The 23,968-nt window shown below is 39.6% G+C and overlaps 5 protein-coding genes across 5 annotated transcripts in view; 4 read left to right on the forward strand and 1 right to left on the reverse strand.

Moving 5' to 3' along the window:
* The window catches only part of nherf4b (NHERF family PDZ scaffold protein 4b), a gene marked incomplete at both ends in the record, with an annotated part of 9,398 nt that extends 7,657 nt beyond the window's left edge, over positions 1-1,741 (forward strand). The window contains 7 exons of the mRNA XM_079566696.1: positions 220-284; positions 347-558; positions 632-836; positions 914-1,050; positions 1,123-1,327; positions 1,402-1,598; positions 1,703-1,741. Of these exons, the coding sequence (XP_079422822.1) occupies positions 220-284; positions 347-558; positions 632-836; positions 914-1,050; positions 1,123-1,327; positions 1,402-1,598; positions 1,703-1,741 (1,060 nt within the window). The remainder of the gene's footprint in view (positions 1-219; positions 285-346; positions 559-631; positions 837-913; positions 1,051-1,122; positions 1,328-1,401; positions 1,599-1,702) is intronic.
* A 1,747-nt stretch (positions 1,742-3,488) lies between these two features.
* On the forward strand, positions 3,489-5,360 carry atp5l (ATP synthase, H+ transporting, mitochondrial F0 complex, subunit g). Its single transcript, XM_079566467.1, has 3 exons — positions 3,489-3,620; positions 3,986-4,146; positions 5,179-5,360. Exons 1-3 carry the CDS (start codon positions 3,569-3,571, stop codon positions 5,275-5,277), a joined length of 312 nt encoding a protein of 103 aa, XP_079422593.1. The 5' UTR covers positions 3,489-3,568; the 3' UTR covers positions 5,278-5,360.
* Positions 5,361-7,142: 1,782 nt separating this feature from the next.
* On the reverse strand, positions 7,143-19,757 carry ftr82 (finTRIM family, member 82). The gene is made up of 8 exons (XM_079566896.1): positions 19,713-19,757; positions 10,400-11,014; positions 9,038-9,133; positions 8,675-8,908; positions 8,189-8,348; positions 8,038-8,094; positions 7,812-7,883; positions 7,143-7,728 (listed from the first exon to the last, which is right to left on the reverse strand). The coding sequence occupies exons 2-8, from the start codon at positions 10,988-10,990 to the stop codon at positions 7,208-7,210; spliced, it is 1,731 nt and encodes a 576-aa protein (XP_079423022.1). The 5' UTR covers positions 10,991-11,014; positions 19,713-19,757; the 3' UTR covers positions 7,143-7,207.
* Positions 10,990-19,406, forward strand: ftr83 (finTRIM family, member 83). The gene is made up of 8 exons (XM_079566895.1): positions 10,990-11,179; positions 15,792-16,405; positions 16,928-17,023; positions 17,173-17,406; positions 17,487-17,646; positions 17,730-17,801; positions 18,246-18,320; positions 18,744-19,406. Exons 2-8 carry the CDS (start codon positions 15,827-15,829, stop codon positions 19,268-19,270), a joined length of 1,743 nt encoding a protein of 580 aa, XP_079423021.1. The 5' UTR covers positions 10,990-11,179; positions 15,792-15,826; the 3' UTR covers positions 19,271-19,406.
* Positions 19,758-20,125: 368 nt separating the features above from the next.
* Positions 20,126-23,797, forward strand: ruvbl2 (RuvB-like AAA ATPase 2). The gene is made up of 14 exons (XM_079566897.1): positions 20,126-20,215; positions 20,809-20,863; positions 21,107-21,162; positions 21,252-21,393; positions 21,475-21,604; positions 21,683-21,749; positions 21,829-21,935; positions 22,021-22,114; positions 22,200-22,418; positions 22,498-22,616; positions 22,885-23,004; positions 23,073-23,202; positions 23,294-23,408; positions 23,572-23,797. Exons 2-14 carry the CDS (start codon positions 20,809-20,811, stop codon positions 23,595-23,597), a joined length of 1,380 nt encoding a protein of 459 aa, XP_079423023.1. The 5' UTR covers positions 20,126-20,215; the 3' UTR covers positions 23,598-23,797.
* The last annotated feature ends 171 nt before the right edge of the window (positions 23,798-23,968 follow it).

The raw sequence follows: 23,968 nt of genomic DNA on the forward strand, positions 1-23,968 counted from the left end.
CATAATAATTGTTTCATACCTATAGTATTTGTTTAAACACATTTGTTTGATTTAATACTTTGCTTGCTGACATGACTGTTTTGATGTACTGTTTAAAAGACTTTGGCCCCAGGATAAGGACTGCTTGGTACTGATTACTACTGCACATGGAATCTGCTCATGATAATTATAGACAGGACTATAGACTTTTAACAATAATTTTGTTTTATTTTTTGAAAGATTTTTTTCTTTTAATGCCAAAGAGGGAATAGACAATCCAGCCATGGTCATCACAGATGATACAGGTACTTCATTAAAGTGTATTAAAGCTCTTCTTTTAGATCACAAACCTTTTCTCTTTTGTCAGACTCTGAGACAACAGCTCATCCACGTCTGTGTGTTCTCAAACGTGAAGATGGGGAGTCATATGGTTTTTACCTTCGCATGGAGAAAGACCGACCAGGCCACATAATCAGAAAAGTAGCGCCAGGAGGGATTGCAGAGTGCAGTGGCCTTCGAGATGGAGACAGGCTGCTGGAAGTCAACTGCTGCTTTGTGGATGACATGTCACATCAAGAAGTGAGATATGATTACACAAATATCAAAGTTTACAAGAGAATGCCAAATGATAAAAATGTGTGGTTTTGTACAGGTTTCTCTGAAAATGAAGCTAAGTGGAAATCAGTTATCTTTACTAGTGTTGAGTGAAGAGGAGTATGGACAATGTAAGTCTATAGAATATGACTTTAAAAAGTTGTCGATGGTCGACAAAAGTGAGCGTTGTAAACCTCCAAGACTCTGTCACATCACTAAGAATTCAGGGTCTGGTCTGGGAATCGCCTTTGCTCCTGTAGAAGGTAACAGTGGCAGGATTACAGTACTTTTAGATGCACATAATTGGGCGATCATATAATTCATATAATTTGCTCCTCAGGGCAAAAGGGTCACTTCACTGTGAACCCGGTGGCTGGAGGCGCAGCAGAGAAGGCTGGGGTGTTTAAGGGAGATCGACTAGTCTGGATGAGTGGGGCGACTGTAGAAGATCTATCGCACGCTGCAATAAGCACAATGGTATACAATGTTATTTTAGATGTTGCTATAATTTAATTTGGCATAACAATAATCATCTTTGATATATTTCAGTTAAAAAAATGTGGCAGTCAGATCACTATTCTTGTGGTTGACGCTGAGAGTGAGAAATACTATAACTCCCAAGGGATACCGATCCTCCCAGCTATGGCTAAAACACATAATCTTCCATATACAGCAAGAAAACTCCATTTATTGCCAGGTGTAGATGGCTATGGCTTTCTCCTAAATCTGGAACGGTCACCAACAGGACGTGTTGGTAAGCGAACACTAACTGTATATTCGTTTTATATCATTTTTAAGACCGACGTAACACAGGTGACATTTGTATAGCTCATGTCTTGCGTGAGATGGTCTTGGGTAGCCCAGCTGAGAAGGCAGGGATGCGAGTTGGAGATCTGCTATTAGAAGTGAATGGAGAGGCAGTGGAGGGTCTTAAACATGAGGAGATTACAGAGAGTGTTAGACAAAGTGGACAAGGGATCAGTCTCACCACTATTACACCTGAAGGACTGGACTTTTACACCAAGGTAGGCTTTTTTTGCACTGATCACAATTTTATTACTGCAATGGACATAAACGTGTCAGCCTGAGTTTTCCTGATGACTGAAATTGTCTTTTTACCCCCCTACAGTTGGGTCTATCACCTTTACTTTTCTGTGAGGAGGTCGTGGTTACAGAGCAAGATGGCAGTGTGAAAGCCTCTATGATAAACGAGAAAAGTGACAAAAAACAGTCAGTCACTGCGGCCTGCTCACATGAGGTAACATAGCATTGACAATGTTTCATTATGTTCATAAACTGATCAGATATTTTTTTCAGGGGGAAGATGATGAGACAACCTATTTGTAAATGGCAGCCATATAAGCAATAGTCATTTTGATTGTCCGCATTATACACTTTGCTGATTTGAAATATCAATTGTTTTTCTGTGATGAAAGTTTTCACGCGTTTCAAGTGTTAAATGTATTGCCAAGATGTAGCCTAATAAAAATGTATTATCATTGTCAAAGTTTGTGACATATTGTTGTGTTCTTACATATACTGTACATGGGTATTTGTAGCACCTGTTCTTACTTCATACACATAAAGGGATTAATTGAAAATGTGCATAATCACTGGTCAACCAATGGAGGTCCCCCAGGGGTCCCTGTACCAGAGGAAAAGAAGCCAAACTCAAACTCTCGGCAAAGGAGCAGCAGAGCACATCATGTGATGCACGTGTGCAGTGTTTGTGTGAACTGTGGCATAAGGCATCTTTATTTTATTCTAGGAGGAAAAGCAGGTCAGCATTAAAAGCTCTTAATGTTGTGCAATATGGAACTAAAATGTAAGGAGTATACTGGTATGTATTCCCTGGATATTTGGAAAGTAACTATTCTAAATAAAAGTGTAAAAGTGTAACTTTACCAGAATACTCACTCAAAATACATGTTCTAAATACATGTATTTGATTACTTCCAAACACTGAGTAAGAGTATGTTGATAACAAATTGTTTTACTCGTAACGTAGTGGCCCAAACTATTTGAGGGAAAAAGCCTAAATTATTTTTCAATGATGCCATAAATTGTGTGAAACAACACAATTGATCACAATTGTGATATTTCCCCAGAAAAACAAAATTATTCTAATGAACAAGGTGCACAAGATGAACTAGATCTATTTTATCAATCAAAATGAAGCATTTGACACATTATTTACTCAAGTAAACTATTTTTACTCAAGAATATAGATACTTCTAATTCTAATTTTACTCAAGTAGAAATAAAAATTGCTGTATAATAAAACTACTCTGACGTACAATTTCTTCAAAAAAAAAAGCTACTCATGTACTTGTACTTGAGTAAATGTAACTGAGTACTACCCGCCTTTACCCTAGACCCCACCATAATATCTAATCTTATATTAAATAATCTTTTCCATCAATTTGGCACTATATCTAAAGACTTTCAAAAAACCCGCCATAAATCTAGTAACACATGAGTACTATTACTGCTACTACTTAGTACATAGGTGTCAAACTCTGGCAATGTAATTATATTTGGCCCGCGAGGCTATACCAAATGACTACTCGAGCTGGCCCACCGGTATTATACTTTTTTTTCTTCAGATTTTGCATATCTGGACTATTTTGCATATCTGGACTATTATCTTATTATTATATTATTATTATCTTATTATTATCTGGACATCTTATCTTATCTTATCTTATCTTATTAAGTTAGGCCTATATATTGTATAGTAATAAGTGTTGCTTGTTCCATATTCAATGTTAAAGCAAATCTTGTTTGGGTCCATATTAAAAGGTTCATTTGTTCAATGGTGGCCCGCGACTTTGTTCAAGTTTTACATTTTGGCCCACTGTGTATTTGAGTTTGACACCCCTGACTTAGTAGATCTTCTTTTTAGTACAGGCAGCGGTGCGGTCACTCCACGGGTCCTTCCACTGGAGGTGACATTCAGTCGGCTAGCACGAGTGGGCACAGACAGATCTTCAACATGGCACAAGCAGCGCAGAAACTGGTCGCTAAAGTACCGACTCTTCTCAGCGGTCAGTTACTTTCATCATTATGTTTTGCGTGGTGGAGTAAACTTAAGAGTAACATTTGTGAGCACATTTTTTCGCCGTGTGACTAGCTAACATGGCTAATGCTAATGACAGCCGTCCTAGAGCTATTTGTCTTTCATTTGAACCCTTAGTTTCACCAAGCCATTATCAACTGCATCCTGCACACCTTTGCAAGTTTATTGTATTTAAGGTCTTGTTTCTTTTCATTCAACTCATCAGATTGGCTATTTAATTCACTGTATTATCTGCAGAGCTAGCGTCTTGCTAGCTTTGACCAAAACAACGTAGCATCTACAGTAGTGCTAACGTTATTAACGATCTTAACGCAATGTTGTCTTCTTTTTCAGCCGCTGTCACCTACTCCAAACCTCGACTTGCGACCTTTTGGTATTACGCCCGTGTTGAACTTGTTCCCCCATCTCCTGCTGAGATCCCCAAAGCTATCGCAGGGGCAACCAATCTCTTGAAGGCTTTTCAGTCCGGACGTCTGGGTCAAACAACAGTCAGGGTATGTATTAATGTAGGCAGTAATATTATAAACAAGCAGTGGTGGAAAGTAACAAAGTTAAATGTACAAATTATTAGTACTTTTATTTTACTTAAGTACATTTTATGATGAATACCTTTTACTTAACTATATTTTAGAGCCCGTATCTATACTGTCTACTAAAGGTATTATATTTTCAAAGTGACCTCTACGATGAACTGGTTTAGTCCCAATTTAGAATTGATTTAGTGGTTTACTCCTTTAGACCTTGTTAAGATCTGGTTTAGACCTGACTTGGTTTAGTCCGGGTTTAGACCTGGTTTAGTTCCTGTTTTTTACCTTAGTTAGTGGTTTACTCGCTTAGACCTGGTTTTATTCAAATGATTAAAAAAATACTGCACATTAAACTCTTAAATACGTTTACTTTTTACTCATAAAGTATATTGTACAATGTGTACTTTTGTACTTTTAAAGGTACACTGCGTAACATTTTTGAACTATACTGTTGCCGGCAAAAAAAAAACATGCTCCTAATGACCAGCTCAACACAGAAGATGCTATTACTGCAGTGTGTTATGAAAGATGATGAGAAACTAACCTGTTTAGATCTCAAATTCTACTGCCTTTCGTCACATCTCTATGGAAACGAGCTGGAGACGTACCCACTCCTGGTTAAGTTTAGAGTCATATCTTAGGAGGGGTGAGTCGAGGTGTTTTTCAATGATGAAAATATCTGTCATAAAATAAATGCTTCTAATTCAATTTATTTATTGGGTAAAATTCTACGCGGTGTGGCTTTAAGTACAAATTTTATCAGATTGTTTACTTTTACTTAAGTGCATTTTTGGTCCTGTATCTGCACTTCTACTTAAGTTAGAATATCCAGTACTTCTTCCACCACTGTAAACAAGTGCACTGTCTTAATTCTTGCAGATGAAGGGTTAGTAATTACTTATATAAATCGTGGCACAGTTGAAAGAATGGTGAAGGGATCAAATCTGTGTCATTAATGAGTAAAACGATAATGAAGGACTTTTTGTTCTGCTTTTCCAGGACGCCTTCAGAAATGGACTGGTGGCAACAGAGGTGTTGATGTGGTTCTACATTGGAGAGTGCATCGGCAAAGGGGGTCTTGTTGGCTACGATGTTTGAAGTCTGGACTGTTTTTCCTCTGAGCGTTTTATGCTCAAATTCCGTTCATCTTGGGAATCAATAAATATCTATGTTAAAATAAACCTGTTTAATGAGACTTTTTTTTTTTTTTTCCTAAGAAGAGGTTTGTACAAATAAGCAACTGCGTGCGTCTCATTTGTTAAGCACTGACCGAAAAACCTGTAACACTGTTTGAAGAGTACATTCAGAACAGCTTCCTCTTGATTAGAGTTGGGTAAAGTAGTCAGAATATGAGTCTAAGAGTTATTTTACATTTTGGTCAAGTAGAAGTACAATATAGTCATAAAATACAAAATACAGGTGCTCGTCATATAATTATAATATCATGAAAATGTGTTGTTGCTGTTATTCAACTTAAACTGTGAAAGTAATATATTGCATGCAAAGTGAGATATGTATAGCCTTTATTTGCTATCATTTAGATTATTTTGACTCACAGCTTGAGCCTCAAATTAGAATATTTTAAAAATGGACTAAGACAGAATCATCAAAATTATAACAAAGACTTGACATGTCACTTTGCATGTAATGAGTCAGTATCATATATTAGTTTCACATTTCAAGTTGAACAGAAGTAAATGCACTTTTTCATGATATTCTAATTATATGATGTGTGTGTGTGTACATATACTCAAGTAAAAGAAGTACCTTTTGACCATTCTAATTAACCAAGTCATAGCCAGATTCATCCTTTAGTGTAATAGAGGTGGGTAGAGTAGCCAAAATATTAAAATAAGAGTAATGTTACTTTAAAATAAATGTACTCAAGTATAAGTAAAGAGTAGTGGTCAAAATAATAATTACAGAAATAATTAGGAGAAAAAAAATACTTTGGTGAAATGCCACTGTGAGTACTGAGCAACTGTTGATGTAAAAGTGTGATTTATGTTGCAGGAGTGAAAGATTTTGAGAAACGAAACATGAGCCATGAAAATCCTAATATTTCCCCCCAAAAATACCTTGAAAAATATTAACAAAATAACTCACATATATTACATAAAACACAAACTACATTTATTTATATGGCAAAATGTAACTTGCCACTTAAAGATCTGATTTACTAAGGATGTACTATAATAATCAGATTAGAGGTGATTATTTACTAAGAGTTAAGAGTCAAGACCAAGTGTTTTATTCATGAGCACTGTTACTCAAAAATAAATATCAAAGTAAGTGTGATAAACTTCTCCAAGAAGAGCAGATTCTTCAGAAAAGTTGATCAAGTGCATGAGGAAAAGTGCTGCAGCAGGTAAGTGCTGAGTGTGGTGCTGAAACTGCAGTTCTGCTGTTCAATTAATATTTTGTGTTTAGCCAGCAGAGGGCAGACTCATCTCATTATACTGTTGAAGTGTAATAACTACATCAAGTGAGATAGTTGTGAATAAAAGCTTAGAACGCTGACAACATTCATCCAGCTCTTTATTTAAGTACTTTGAGCAATTTTATAACAAAACAAGTCAAAATCAACAACTTCATACAACTCGTCTAACAAATTAAATAAAGACTTTTTTTTCAAGTGGGTGGAAAAACTTCAAAACCATCTGAACGACTGCTACACTATTTAGTTAACATTGCAAGTTTGTAGTGGGAGTAGACACACAGGGTCTTGGTGTACCCATGACTTAGAGTCATACTATGCCCTGCCTGTGAACAAACTTTAACTCAAAAAATATTTTAGCAGTTGTCAGCAGATGCATAAAGATAACACTGATGACTAATTTATATTGTGCTTATGTCTTCAATATGGTTCTGAAAATGTGATTTAATACAAGCTTAAATACTGTGACAAAGTAAAAAAAAAAAGTATACATGTATGTACATCTACAAAATAATGATGGTTCAGTAAATTATTTAGTGATATAGTGTTGAAAGACTAATGGCACGCTATAAAAATTAAATATTGCAGCTCTTATTTGACATTACAAATCTTCACAGATGTTCCTACACCAAATCCTGGGTAGACTGGATCAACAAAATTAGCCTCAAACCTATGCAGAAGGGTCATGCTGCTGCCAATGGCGTAGAAGGCCAGTACACCAGCTGTGTGGTCTAGGTACACGCCTATCCTGGGCGAATGTGGGCCACTGACCGCCTTGTCCACTCTGTTGTGCCAGGCTGAGTAACCCGTGTCAGAGCAGAGCAGGCTCCAGGACTTGTCGTTGTAGCCCAGCAGACACAATGAGCCTTTGCCTTTACGACTGATGCCTTTGTAGGCCACGCCAATGGAGAACTCCCCGCTCCACTCGATCTCCCAGTAGAAGCGGCCTCCGGACAGGGCCTCCCGGCACAGCACTTGGGCGAAGCTATCAAACCTCTCGGGGGTTTCTGCATAAGACTGTAGGTCTCTGGTGCGGATGACTTTTCTACTGCTGTCGGAAATGTATAGCTCTTTGTATGCAGTGTTGGGGTCCATTTTTAACTGGCAGAAATCTAAATGGGACGGTATCATAGTAAGTCATACATTCTGAACTATACATACTGAGTCATTGTTATACCACAATGTAGTTGCTTACATTTTAAAAAGTCTCCTCTGCTCTTGGGCTCTGGAGCTATTGGTGCACTGTCAACAGTTACCATCTCTTTGACTGGAAGTGAAAAATACAGTGTCAGCACAACCTTACTCCCACTGTTCCTCTGTTATTTGTTATCATGATGTCATACGCCTCCCTTTAAACATTTCCTGTCTCATGCCTCACCATTATCCAACCAAATATTTCTAAAACACTCCACAAGACTCACCTCTGCTCCTTCTGTCCAGTGTTCTGCTTTCTGTAGTGTAGACTGGGACTTCATTCACTGCAAGACATACAATTAGCGACAATTAGGCGCTTTTGTTTAGAATACAATGCTCTTTTCTGCTCCAGTCTGAGCAAAGCTGCGGAGGTCAGACCTGACTTGGAGATTTTGTGCAGCTCTTCTCTGCCAAACTCCTCCAGACGATCCTTGATCTCAGCCACAGCCTTCCGGACAGTGCCGAAGGAGAAGTCTGGGTTTAGTGATACTCTGGGTATGAAGCCATCATCAGTGGGGGTACAGAGGTAGTTGAAATTCTGTGGGGAAAATAAACACAACTCAGCTCCCTGGCTCATCCTTCTGAAATGGTGTTAGTTAATTTATTTCGCTGCCTGACTTTAATTGGGACTTGTCATCATTTTGCATATGGTCATCTTGCTACATTTTTAGGCCATTTCTTTTAGACATGATTTAATTCTGGTGGTACTTCCAAGCCATTTTTTCCCCTGAGAATCACTGTAACCAGACACCAGCATTTGGCTATTTGACTTGTGTTAAAGTCAAGCCCTCCTATTGCAGCATGGGATTTCTTTGGAGGATTTAGGATTTCTTTGGTGTATTAGGGCAGGGAGTCACATGCTACCTGTAAAAAATGTATGTGGTCCTCGGTGCTGTAAAGCTGCTTAAGTCCGCTTTCCTTCTTCTTCAGCTCATCGATCTCCTGCTCCAGTCTCTCCATCAAAGCCTCGGCCTGGTTAAACGCGGCTTTTTCGTTGATACCAATCAGCTTAGTCACCTCTGACCTCATCCTCTCAATGGAGCGAATCATGTCCTCGAACATTTTCTGGCTCTCCACCATGGCCCTCTGCGCCGAGTTCTGCACAGGAAATCCAGGATGTTAGTCTCATTTGTGTGCAACTATGATAAGCATCTGACGTCACAGCACCTCTACGTGTCACACTGAAGATATCTGTCTGAGATATAAAAAAGAAAAAAAACTCCTTACTTTCAGAGAATCTACAGCGGTCTTCAGTTCTTCTAGTTCCTTCACTCGCTCCTGGCATTTTTGCTTGATCTCAGCTTGGGAGATTCCCAAAAGTTTCTGTGGGGAAAAAAACAGAGACAGGAACATGACTTACAATGCACCTGCTTTTGTCAAACCTGGGCATGGCAGACAATGCATCAATGCTTAATCATAAGTAATTTATGAGGTGTGGTTTTCTTTACTTCACTGTATGAGACTTAACATTCTTTTCCATCAAAGAACATCCAGAGGGGCCCTTTGCCATGTTTAATAAACCCGACTTCTTAATACGCTCAGCTTTTATCTCAGGGGGAGAGAGTGGGGGGCTGAAAAATCTCTAATGGCATCCCCGTCATGTCAGGAATGTGAAACTACTGCTGTCTGACTTTTAAAAAGATGTTTCAAGGTGCACGCTGCAGTGACAACCCCAATAGAGGGCTTTTCTAATTCAGCTTTTTACTCGAGCCCACAAACCCATTCTTCAAGATAAGCTTGAGGAATGTTGGGAATCTAGGGAGGGGGGATGATGAACATGAGGGGGAGAGGGGGAGGGTTTGCGGGGGAGAGAGCGAATGAGATGTGTTGGAGAGTCAGGTTGTAAATCTCCGGATGAGAGAAACCAGACCTTGAGTGTAGCAGGGGGAAACAAACTGATGACTTATTACTTCAGTGAGCCTTAAAAACCCTTTATCCCATATAGAGCAGGCCATAAAAGCACCCTCCCACCTGGTTACTCATCCACAACACTGTAAACCACAGAATGTTGTCACTCACGCTGTCTTATCTCATTTTGCTTTACAGGCATTGTTCCATCACTTCAGCATGCATGCCTGTAATGCAAGGTATGTGCCTGCTACATGATCATGTGCCTTTGAAGGCCTTGACTCCCTGCTCTCAGTATCACTTGACTGCACAGCCCACTCCCACAGGTGGGAACCAGCACAGAACGGTGAAGAAAAGGAAGTTTCTGTGTATCTAGCCCACAGCTGGAACAACACATTCTCAGAAAAGCAGCTTTTGATAAGTAAGACACTCCCCCGGCTTTGAAACAGCTAATCAGAAAGCTGGAGTTGTTTTGGTGGTGAAAGACTGCCAGGGGAGCTGATAGCACTGGTGTAATGGGTCAAAGTACAATTGCTATTTGTGTTACAAGGGCAGAGGTTTTGAAAAACAAGCTGCATTCACTCCAGTAATTAAGGCTGTGTAACATTTTGAGTGTTTACCTAGAGTCAGGTGCACAAGCAGCCAAAGGCATAATAGCACAGTCTGATGTACTGCCTCCTTGAGTAAATACAAACATTTCCTTCATAAACCCTCACAACTGAAGAATCAAAAGTTGTTTACCTGTTTCTCTCCCCGCTCTGCCTCAGCTGACACAATGTCATGGCCCTTGTGCTCACTGACAGTACATATGGCACAGATGCACATCTGGTCTGTCCGGCAGAAGAGCTCCAGGGATTTCTGATGCTGAGGGCAGATCTTCCTGTCCAGGTTCCCCAGTTCATCCACCAGCTTGTGCCTCTTGAACGTGGCTGACTCATAGTGAGGCTTCAGGTGCTTTTCACAATAGGATGCCAGACAGTTCAGACAGGACTTCACCGCCTTTAGTTTCTTCCCAGAGCAAAAGTCACAAGCGACGTCACTAGGGCCCGCAATGCCGTTCCCCAGTGTGGCGTTGACATTCAGGTTGAGACCACTCTTCTTGATCTTTTCAGCTACCATGGTCAGAGTGGCGTTGGGCCGCAGCACAGGCCTCTGGGTGAACGTGATCTTACACTGTGGACAAATGTAAATCCCTGTGTAGTCCGCTTCGTTCCAGTAGCCGCTGATGCAGTCCATACAAAAACTGTGCCCACAGGGGATAGCCACAGGGTCCCGCAGCAGGTTCAGGCACAGAGTGCAGCTGAAGTAATCTGGAGACGTGCGGTCAGCCATTGTGAACTCCCAACTCTGGCAGACCTGTGGGAAAGCAGAGCAGTGCTGAAGCAGAAAGAGGATTTCGTATAGTGCGCCTGGGAGCCCGCCTTCTCGAGTGTGGTACAGCCTGCCACAGACAGGACCTACTTGTATTTCTGAATTCCAGAGGTTATTGATTGAAAGCAGACAAGGCCCTCCCCTTGTGCCGTGAGTATATCGAGCCCTGCCCAGTTCAGATAAGCAGGTTGAGCAAGGAGAGGAGGGAGAGGCAGGCAGGCAGGCAGAAAGGGAGCAGCCTACAGGAAAGAGAGTGCACTAGTGAAATTATAATGAATGAATGAAAAGTAAAGGATCACAATAACTATGCCTCAGAGCTATCACATTTTCCAAGTAACCATTATTTTATTCCTCATTTTCTCTAGTGGCTCATCTGTGGATGTATTGCGCACACACTTCTCGCAGCTGCATTTCCACCTATTGTTATCCGACAGAATTGCCATTGTCTTAAACCGGTTACAGTTCAACAAACACGCATGCAGCCTGTGGTTGTGGAGGAATTTTTAGGGACCACCCTATAAGCAAACATACACATACTCTGCACAATTCTACCTTGATTTCAAACAATCCTGACTGTTATCGTCTAACCTTACAGCGGCGTTAAAATAAAAATATTTGCAGTAAGTTCAGGATGTTGTGTTTGTCCAGTGACCTGTCAGACCAGTGCTGTAACCCACGTCATGTAACTGTGGGCAGATTACTTTTGTTTGTGCAGCATGTACAAATACTCTAATGCTACATTCCTGTTCAGTGATGTGCATTGTGGCTGAGCATGCTTCACATGTCCAATTACTATTCACAGTTGCCTAATAACAGGCTATGTAGCATTTTTATTTTGCAACATTACTCCATGTTGTTGCATTGCTTTGGCACTTTTAGCCTCAAGTTTACTGAGCACTGCGCATAGGAAAAGCTGACTCCCTGTTTTGCTCTTCACCCTGTGCAGCATGAAGTCTCTGCTGACATCACGGCCCCTAATTAGCATTTCAATTAGGCCAAGGCCACCAGTCCTCGCCAATACTAATGCGCCACTTCTATTTCTATGCCACTTAGGATCAGATGAAATTCTTGGTTTCATTCCAAGTAGTGTATACACCATTCGTCTTAAAAAAAAAAAATCTTATAAAGTAAAAAAAAAGAAAAACAGCCCAAGCCCCACCTTTTTCTGGGCATTACCTCATACAATTGGTAGTTTCACCTCGCCATATTTGGTCTAGTCTCTGATAAGCCAGTTTTCCTTCCTTCCTCTGGAGTCAGAAATGCTCTGCGTGTGCTTACAGATTAACTACCTGTTATTGGAGAGGATCTCTGCTGTGGGAATAGATCTAAAAAAGCTACAAGTTCCATAAGATCCTTAAATGTGCCCTGATCGGGGTTTTAATGATACAAGACACTTCGATAACTTTCTAATTAAGCATCATACCTGCCAGATTCTCGGTAGTTATCTCGGTTCACCAGAGTTCAAGGTGAAAAAGGTCGAACTTCATTCGACACACAAGGTGCGTGGAACATTGCAGGGACACTAAACTGAGGCAGCGAGTGGGCAGAGCACCAAGGGCTGTTTGATCAAAGGAAACAGGGGTCCGTTTCACTGAGCGGCTGGAATCAAAACAGGAAGACACCCCATTTGAACGAGTACCAGGAACAATGGCCAGATTTGGAGTTGAAGTCGACAAATGTTCAGAAAGCTGCAACTGCCTGATCCCTGATGTTATTACTACTGCACTGAAATGTAACATACAGTAAATTTCCAAAACTTTTACTGTTATTCTTCTTATTTTGGACTCTAAAAAATATGCTTTATATTATTTTCTTCTGATATGAACTGAATTTATCTTGTACATTTTTGCCTCTTGTATTTGTCCTTTCGTTTGGCTTCAAAGTTGAAATGTGCTGACACAAAGGTTAAACCGAGCAAAGTCATGTTAAAAAATAATCAACAATGTTTGCTCATGGCATACGCAAATCTAATCAGGAGTGGAGTTTCTGGGCTTGGTAGTAACTGTAACTTTAACAAAGCTTAAAACGGTTTCAGCAAAGTGGAGCATGAATGTGTACTGTTTATTTTCTCTGTGCAAAAGCACTGGGAAAGTTTTACTTGCGATTACCTGAAACCTAAGCTCTCCATCTCTGACAAATAAACTGGAATTCTTCCAAATTAGATTTTTTTTGTGTCTTTAATTTCCTCTTTTTATTCCTCTGCCACAGCTGAACATACTGTACCTCTGAGTGCAGAAACATTACATTATTACAAAATAAACTCAGGAATGTTTCAGGTCCGGAGAAACTATTCTTCTGAAAGTGTCTAAGTTTATGTGGACTAAAGGAGGTTTCGGTTTATTTGAATGTTATTGAAATACTTATTTTTGACAATAACAATCTAATCCAGTTGTCCTGTGAGGCAGTATAAAAAGCATGAAGATGCTTGTGGTTAAAACTACATCGTTTCTAAATATAAAGTATGAGACCATTTGTAAATGTCATTGTTCGTGTTTATACAAGAAGTGAGTGATGACATGCACAAACAGTTGATCCAAGGACAGTGAGCTGGTTTACATTTTTTAAGTAATGTTAGTTTCACCTGACATAAGTCTTGTAATAGAATGAGCTGTGATAAATAATAAACATGATAAAAGGGTCAAATCGATTTCTATTTTGTACAATTATTTTTTCATCTAGTTTGTTAACTAACTAAAATGCTAGTTTGCCATAGCAGTGGTTCTCAAACTGTGGTCCAGGACTGCTTCAGGCACTCAAGCCCCTCGCTAGTTTGAATCTTTGCTTCATTTAGAGACTATTTAAATTATGTTTTTGTCCTCTTTTGCATAAGTCTATTGTTTACATACATGGCTGGGCAAATGATCGAAATGTAATTGAAATTGCTATCTTCATTTTGGTCAATCTCAATAATCCTCACAAGACTTAATAATCGTCAGGTTTACAGCCATTTCTTTGGGAGAAACGGCACTTAGTTTTGGAGTTTGGAAGAGACAATGGAAGATTTTTGTGTGTTAAATGACATTAGAGGAAAGTATTTAGTTTTGCTTGAGCTGAGGTTTGTATTAAAGTTCATGAAACAGCAACGCACAATATATATTTTATTATAAAAACATTTAATCGACTCAAAAATCGAGACATGGTCATAACAGTGTGTATTTTTATTTGTACTTATTAAGGTTTATTTTTTTTACTATAAATATCTTAGTTGTCTGTCTCATATTTTGAAAACATTTTATATTGAGTTTTGTATTATTATTATTATTATTATTATTATTATTATTATTATTATTATTATTATATGGTGCAGTTTTTTCAAAATTCCACCTCTGTTTTTGTTTTATTTCATTGTGGACTCTTTTGTTTTTCCACGGTTGAAAACAACTGAGCTTAGTTTAGTTGCATGGATGGTCCCTGGCCCTAAAATGCCTGGCACTTTGCTTCTCCATGCTGGCTCTAACACAATGGAATCTTTTAGACAGGCTTTCTCGGCCCTGCTATTATCTGGGCTATCAAGTGTAGTTGCATTCCTATCTCCATTTCAACAGACCTGAAACTCAGCTGAGAGGCGCGTTCAGCGTAAAGATAAAGTGACACAGCCTTTAAAATCAGATGATGAAACATTCAGTAAATTCTTTTGAGGAAGTAAACAATTTGTATGTTCAACGGAGGAAAAGTAACATCATGTGAATGTAGATTTTCTAATCTAATCTAATCTTTTTGTTATTGCACTTTATCCACATGCACTGATTGAGGAAGTCGTCTCACTAATGAAAGATGACTGTATTAACAAAGAGTCACAGTAAAGACTTACTGTATCTGTCAAATCACAGCCTTTTGTCTTTAAAATTCTTTACACTATAGTAAATAATACTTCACTAATGATTGTGAAATGCTTATGATTCACCCGTTTCCCTGTGATTTAGCATTAATGGCAAGTATTTTGAAAAAGTCCTACAATTCATGAAATCTATCTTAATACATTATATTACTGAGTATCTTTTTGCTGTAGTTATACACTTGTCTAAACTATCAAAAATATCAAACATAGTTTAAAGCAGTGGTTCTCAACTGGTGTGGCTTCAGGACACACCTTCAACGTACCATGACAAGTCAATTTCAAATGTCAATTTCAACCTTCAACTAAATTTTTCAACTTCAAATATATTGGATTTTGGCATTTTTTTTAGTAATGGAAATTAATTATTTAAAAGCAAACATATTTCTTGACAGATTTCAGTTGATTTAGGCATTGACTATCAATTACTCTATCAAAATGATCAAAAAATGTATCTAAGACCTTCAACCCACTTTTGGGTCCCGATCCACCAGTTGAGAACCACTGGTTTAAGGCCATTCTTCTACACCTTGAGCAATGTTTTGGAGTAACACAATTATTGATTAACAAACTGCCTAAATTTTAATATTGTAAAGAGACTGGATAGTAAAAACCTTGAGACTTCTGACAGCTCCTCATTTAAGACATGCATAAACTTATTATACCTTTAAGGAGACACTTTTAGCAAAACTAAGAGAAAGCCCCAAAACATTCACTTTTCTTAATCAAGAACACGCATTTGCATTCAAATGACACATTTCTTTCATTCCCCAATAGAGGCTGTCGCTTTGACCTCTGCCTGCCCCGCCTTGTTTTACTGGTTTCGGCTCAACCTGTTGAGCCTCTCAATGTTTACTCTATATAACTTGTGCTTGTTGTACTTTGTGAGATCACTTTGCTACTGCGCTGACTCAAGCCACTTCACAGTGTCTCGGCTGTCACAGTGTTCAGAGAATCTACCAATGTCTTCAGATCAGGAGAGCTGCTATCTCTGCAAAGAATATCTCCGGGACCCAGTTTCCATACCTTGTGGACACATCTTTTGCTCCCTTTGTCTCAAAACTTACTGGGACCACGCTGACCACTCCAACACATACATCTGCCCGCAGTGCAGGGTCACATACAACAAGAGGCCTACTCCCAGACGACTTGCAGGCTCACGATCTGGCAGCATGCAGCGCAATTCCACCGAATCCTACCCGCCACCTCCGCCGTCCCCGGACTACAACTACGCTGGACCCCAGGATATAGGATGTGACATTTGCATCGGAAGGAAGCACAAAGCTATCAAGACCTGCCTGATGTGTCTGGCATCCTACTGTGAGAAGCACCTGAAGCCTCACTTTGAGTCGGCTACATTCAAGAGGCACAAGCTGGTGGACGAGATCGGGCACCTGGACCGGCAGATCTGTCCGCAGCATCAGAAGGGCCTGGAGCTGTTCTGCCGCACTGACCAGATGTGCATCTGTGTGCTGTGTACAGTCAAGGAACATAAAGGTCACGACATGGTGTCTGCTGAGCAGGAGAGAGCTGACGAACAGGTTAGTATCTCTAACATTTACTAATCTAACATCCACCCACCCGGAGCATTTGCTCATTTTCTATGTTGAAATTTGTTTTTGTTGAGTAAAGTGGGTGGGTAATGTTTGTCTCAGAATTAAAAGTTAAATCTCCAGAATATGCAATACCCACTTGGCACTTTAACCTCAGAAAAAAAATAATATATATTTTAGTTTCAGCAGCAAATCATCAAACGTAAACTATATAATCAGGGTTATTTTTCTTGTATCTAATGTTGCAAATGGAAGTGGCATCAGGCTGGGACTTAAATATATATTAAGAGTTGTAGACCAAAAGCATTGCATCTGTATTTCCAATGGGGATAATGTGGTAAGTCTTGCATTAACTTGCAACACAGAAGGAAATACAAAAGCCTGTCAAGCCCTCTTTGGGACACACCCGTAGCTACCTGCATGTAGCGTTCAGTCATGATGTTTGAAGTCTGATAAAAATGATATTGTCAAAACGCCCACATCAATGGTTGTGTTGTTTTATCTCCGCAGCAACGATTGGGCGCCACCCAGGCCGAGATCCAAGAGAGGATTCACGAGCGGCTCAAGCAAATGGAGGATCTCAAACATGCTGTGGACGCACTTAAGGTTTGTGCCAGCATAATTTGTCATACAGATAAGACCAGACCAACCACTACAGAGACAGCATTCCTTCATGCCGTAGTGATGACGGTGTGCTCGTAAAAATACACCTTGTGACACCCAATTAATGACACGTCCCCATTCCTCCTGCGCAGCACTCAGCCCAAAGAGCACTGCAGGAATGTGAGAAGATGTTTAGCGACATGATGCGCTCAATCGAAAGAATGCAGCAGGAAATGGCCAAGCTGATTTCGTCCAATAAGAGGGCAGCACTGAACAACGCAGAGGGCCACATGGAAAGGTTAAGCCATGAAATTGCAGATCTGAAGAGGAGGGACAATGAAATAACTCAACTGTCCAAAACTGATGACCATATCCACTTTATCCAGGTAAAAAAATAAAATAAATGAAAACAACCAAATGAAGACATAGAAAGACATCGAAAAGCAACCATCATGTTTTTCTTTAGGTCTTCCACATGCTGACTGAACAAACTGAGAATGAGCTGTTGCCTAGAGTGAGCGTCGACCCCTATTTCAGCTTTGGCCCAGTCACAAAGGCCGTCTCAGAGATGAAACAACACTTGCATGAATTTGGCAATGATGAGCTGGTCAAAGTAGCAAAAATAGGTAAATAAGAGGTTTGCTACAACTGGGCAAAAGTCCAAAATGCAATAGAAAGAGTACAACTAAATATGTCGCTATTTTTCCAGTGAACAAAATGACCTTCTGTGAACTTGAGGATGCTACAAAGAAGAAATCCCGAAAAGGTGACGCCCAAAAAGGTGAGGCCTTAAGAACCCACAAGATATACATTAGTACAGGACAGAGTGTATATTTTAACAAATGGACAGCGTACAGTACACTGTGACTTTTGCAAAGCCATGCGCAGGAATTTCTTGAGAGATTTACAATTTCCTTTGTCTGAAACAGGGCTTTTGTGAAGCACTGTTTGGTGTTTGGCCTGAGCTCAAGCATGAGAGTATTCATTAGGGGCTAGTCTGAGTTCCTTCGGTAGCTGCATGGTTAAATGTTTACTTTGATTAGGAAGTCAAACTAGTGGTGCGTTTACAAGAGCACATTCCACTATAATGGACTTTAGCTCAGTCTATTGGTGTAGAACTGCCCCAGTCTTTTCAAGAGACCATAATGTTAGTGTAAATAATGGGAGTAATGGGAAAGGGTCAACATTGTCCGTCACTAACTTTGCTTTGTATTGTTTTTGACAGCTGACGAAGCTGCCATGTACAAGTCTGTGCCGGTGCCAGTTCAAGAACCTCAATACAGGGATGACTTTTTGAAATGTAAGTTTTAGTTAAAGCCTCTTTAATGTTTTAGTAAGCTTCTCTGTCAGACCCTTTGGCTGACCACAAATCCTAAGCAAATTAATATTTGTGGCATTGCAGATCATAGATCGGACAGACATAGCCGACCCCGGCGGGTGTCCCACCAGCTGTGATCTGCAGAAGACAGGCAGCCAGGTGACACTTACCCCCTAAAGTCACTCTTTTCTGTGTACAGCCAGAGGGTCTTTTCCTTTAACCTAGTATATCGCAAGTTAAATATCCGACCAAACTTAAAGAACGTTTATCGGCAAACAATAGTGGCCTTGATGGAGAAGGGTTGCTCCCATTGTGCTCTAAACAGAGGCTATTAGTGTTGAGTTTTCTCACTGAAATTTGATCTGAGCTATTGAAAGCTAAAGCAATCCATTGTTTCCTTCCTAGATTACCAAGACCTCACTCTGGACAGAAACACAGCCTACAGACAGCTCTACATATCCAAAAGCGACAAGAAGGCCATGCTAAAGAAAGATCCCCAGAGCTACAATGACAGTGGCGACAGATTTGACTCCCTTCCCCAGGTCCTGTGCAGGGAGGCCCTCAGTGAAAGGGCCTTCTACTGGGAGGTGGACTGGAGTGGGGAGGGAGCAGCGATTGGAATCACCTACAAAGGCATTAAGAGGATGGGTTACGGGGACAGCTGCCGCATCGGGTACAACCGCAAGTCCTGGAGCGTCTTCTGCTCCGACAGCAGTTACTCAGCTCGTCACGGCAAAGATCAGATAGAGATCAATGCACCTTACTCCTCTCGAATTGGTGTGTTCCTCGACCATGTTGGGGGTACTCTGGCGTTCTATACTGTAGGTGAAACCATGTCTCTTATCCACCGCTTCCAGGCCACCTTTAGTGAGCCAGTCTATGTCGGTTTCTGGGTTTGGTACGACTCAGCAGTCAAACTCGTCCAATTGTAATGCATTTAAAAAAAAGATTATATTAGCTACTTATATTGTGCATGGTTTACTTTTACAAAATATTTCTGGACTTTAATGATTAAAATGTGACTTAATGTGTATGAAGTAGCCGTGATGATTTATTGTCTTTTATTTTAATTTTGCCCTTACAGGCCCATATGACAGGCTGTACTGTAAATGTAATTGTTGTTGATCATTGCTATTTCCACAAATAAAGTTTTATGATTCAAAAATGGTTTATCTCAATTTAAGCACAATATAAATGTGCCTTCATAAGAGTGTGACTTATAGAGGGACATTATGAAGGCTTATATTTCTATCTTTCAACTTTCAACAATCTGCTAAATACTTCTTGACTTATTGCTTACATCAGATGAATGTACAAAAAATATATATTAAAAAAGATGTAAGGCAGCTGAACATCTAAATCCTTTTAGCTTACCCGAACCAGGAACGTGTGACTCCAACTTCTACTTGGTTTCTCTTTACGTTAACTGAACAGAGACAAAGAATGAGACGCATGAGACAGTTAAATATTAACATAGTAACATTTCTGAAGAGAAAAAACAAACATGTAACAAGTAACGCTGTGCTACGCCATCTACTGGTGTCACGTTTGCACTTCAATCTTTGATCGATCGAAAGTGATTCGACACTTGTTGTGAAACAAGTGTCGAATCACGTGTCAAACTGGCAACGCAAATCTGATAGTATTTGGTCATTTGAATGATTGGCTTCAATATTTTACAATATGCAATACCTAATTTGTATGTTGCACCGTCCTGTCTGAATGGGAGACCCCAAGTCGTCGGTCTCACGTTCAGCAAACACACAGGAGGATCTGAAGCGAGAATGCGTTGTTTCTAGTCGGTCACATTTGCCCAGAGCACAACACACAAGAAGCGCCGCATTTTCCACATTCAACTGTAAAGTGTGGCGGTACAGGTGAGTCTTTATTTGTTCTATTAGATTAGATGAGCACTTGCCCCAACTGCCATAGATAATGCCAACGTTTTATATGTGTTATTTATTTTCCATCTAAGATTATACAAGGTACAACAACTTGTATTTTCTAGAACGGGATGAATGGTCGCGGCGGGCTAACTGGTTTGCTAGCAATGCCGTGTGGATGCATGCCTCATCTCTTAGTTATTAATCTATGTATCTCCGCCTGTACATTTGTTTGTTGTTATAATTAATCATGTCTCTAGGTCTAAAGCTGACGTCTAAAACCGTAACGTTATATTATCCCTGCTTTGTTGTTGGGATGTGGGCTACCTGTAACTATGACAACACTAACAACCAGAGAAAGGCTACTGGTCTTTCTTATTTTCTTCATTGGAAGAAACGTTCAGCACTATTTGCTGACCTACCTAACTCATTAGTTTTCATAGTTTTAGTGTAATAAATATGAAATGAAAGCCACTCAATACTCATAGAACTTGTCCTTCGCAGCCCTCTTTCATAGAAGTCCTTTCTGTCGCTTGTTCTTGACCATTAAAACAGAGTTGTGAATTTTTGTTTTGTCTCATGTGCAGATGGCGAATACAAAGGTGCCAGAAGTTCGTGACATAACACGAATTGAGAGAATTGGTAAACATTATACATTATACACCTGCACATCTGTATATACACTCCTGCTGTTGTTCCATGTCGAATTGTTGTTGTCTTTATCATAGCTTGAATTTAATTAAAGTTTAATTTTTTAATAGTTTATTATTTATCTAAGTTATGTGTTGTATGTTTTATGTTTCATGTTGCACGATTGTACCGCAAAAAAAATCCTAGTTGTGAACCTGTTCTAACTTGTTTTCATTGCTTTGATTTTGTTTTTAGGTGCACATTCTCACATTCGTGGTCTTGGTTTGGATGATGCTTTGGAGCCAAGACAGGTGACCATAGGTTTTCCATATTCTTAAAATGATATGAGGATTTTATTATTATAGAGCTTTTACACATTATGTTTTCTGTTTCCCTACAGGTGTCCCAGGGGATGGTGGGTCAGCTGGCCTCCCGTCGAGCAGCAGGTGTCATACTGGAAATGATCAAAGATGGCCATATTGCTGGTAGAGCTGTGCTTATTGCAGGGCAACCAGGCACTGGAAAAACCGCAATTGCAATGGGTATTTTTTTGCATTTGATCAAGTAAAAAATTTTGATGATGATGATTATTACAGTCAATTTGTATTTTGTTTCGTCTCCAGGCATTGCCCAGTCTCTTGGCCCTGATACCCCTTTCACAGCACTAGCAGGAAGTGAGATCTTCTCTCTTGAAATGAGCAAAACAGAGGCACTTAGTCAATCTTTCAGAAAAGCTATTGGTGTCAGAATAAAGTAAGACAACTCAAAGTGCTTTAATTTTTCATTATAATGTCATTATTTACTGTTGAGTTTCTTTTCTTTGTCTGACAGGGAGGAAACAGAAATCATTGAGGGTGAGGTAGTGGAAATACAAATTGATCGACCAGCCACTGGAACAGTAAGATACTTTGATGCTTTACCTGTTAACTTGTGTTTTGCAAGAAACACTTCTTATTCTACCTTTTTTGATGATCTAGGGTGCTAAGGTTGGCAAGTTAACTCTCAAGACCACTGAGATGGAGACGATATATGACCTGGGCAATAAGATGATTGAAAGTCTCAGCAAAGAAAAAGTTCAAGCAGGGTAAGTGGATCCATTGAATAATTTTTCGGAATAAATTTTATTGAAATGTCCAGTTTTTAGTGTTTATTTTTCATCATATACACAGGGATGTTATTACAATTGACAAAGCAACTGGAAAGATAAGCAAACTGGGCCGCTCATTCACCCGAGCCAGAGATTATGATGCCATGGGAGCTCAGGTTTGTAGTGTTTCCCGTGTATTGATCAATGCGTTGCCACCTTGAGGTATGATTAAAATTGAACTTCTGATGTCTGTAATTTCAGACCCAGTTTGTGCAGTGTCCTGAAGGTGAGCTTCAGAAAAGAAAAGAGGTGGTGCACACAGTCTCCCTTCATGAGATCGATGTCATCAACAGCCGCACACAGGGTTTCTTAGCCCTGTTTTCAGGGGACACCGGGGAGATCAAATCTGAGGTCCGTGAGCAGATTAATGCCAAAGTCTGTGAATGGAGAGAAGAAGGCAAGGCAGAAATAATCCCTGGGGTTTGTATTCCTTTGTTTGATATTTTTCTGAAAGTTTATTTTCTGCATATCAAAGTATCTTTATGTATTTTGCTTTCAGGTGCTATTTATTGATGAGGTTCATATGCTGGATATGGAGTGTTTTTCATTTCTAAATCGGGCCTTGGAGAGTGACTTGTCTCCCGTTCTTATTATGGCGACCAACAGAGGCATCACTCGGTAATGTTTATGTCTGCAATGTTTATATTTGACAAAACTATAAAACTCTGAATATAAGCACTGTGCAGCAAAATGCGAATTATGATCAAAACACAAAAAGACAAGGATGACTCCAAGTCTTAATTTAAAACTAAACGTTTCATCTGCCATTTTGTGAATATTGTGTAGCCTAAATGCCTTTTGCCCAACTCTGTAGTTTGTAGTTGTATAAATGGTTTGGGATTTATAGAAACAACAATTAATACATTGTTTTCATTTTATTCCACAGCATTCGTGGCACAAATTACCAGAGCCCACATGGAATTCCCATCGACCTGCTGGACCGGCTACTTATCATTGCCACTTCTCCCTACAATGAAAAGGAGACAAGACAGATTCTGAAGATCCGGTAAGTCTTGCTCTTAAATTGATAATGGCTCATTTTCTGCTCTTTTGTTTAAATCTGTCTGTATTCAGTTGTGAAGAGGAAGATGTCGAGCTGAGCGAGGAGGCTCACACCGTCCTTACTCGCATTGGTATGGAGACTTCACTTCGTTATGCAATTCAGCTGATCAGCACGGCCGGCCTGGTTTGCCGCAAACGCAAGGTAATCAGAGTTTAGACATTTTTAATTAATGTCATGCGGCTCTATCACACACATTTATGTTTTCATGTCATCTGTGTTGTATGGTTCTCAGGGCACAGAGGTACAGGTGGAGGACATCAAACGAGTTTACTCACTGTTTTTGGACGAGGCTAGATCATCCCAGTACATGAAGGAGTATCAGGATTCTTTTCTCTTCAATGAAACACGTAAGTTCTACTTGTAAAATTGCTCTATGTATGCTCTTAAAATGTTTTGAATTTACAAGGTTAATTGGTCAAAAAGTAAAGGTTTTTTCTGTCTCCTAATATTGTTGTAAACTAAAATACGCAAACTGTAATAAATAAATAATATTTTTATTTTACTTTACAGAGTCTGGTTCCATGGACACCTCGTAATGATGTCGCCTTGTGTTTTCCGTGCTCCTTTGATGTGATGTGGTCATTCTCAATGCCATTGAAATTCTTTGCCTTTCCATGTTATGTTTGTCGCACAATGTTCATTTAAGCCCAGAAATTCAATTTATCCAACGGTGTAATGAGATATTTCGAAAAGGAAATTTCAAATTACTGTTGTTTCATTTGACTGTCCTATTTTTATTAAAATAAATCTGCCTTCCAAAGCATATTTTTGTTGTGTGGTTTTATGTATCTATATTCTTCTTTAAAGGAGCAGGCCACTGTTTTTCCATACTGAGATATGTTCTTACCTGAGCTTAGATGAGTTGATGTGTACCTGTCTGGTCTTTGTGCGTGCCCTCAGTCGTGAA

This window comes from Gobius niger (assembly GCF_951799975.1).
Source record: "Gobius niger genome assembly, chromosome: 11".
NCBI lineage: Eukaryota > Metazoa > Chordata > Actinopteri > Gobiiformes > Gobiidae > Gobius > Gobius niger.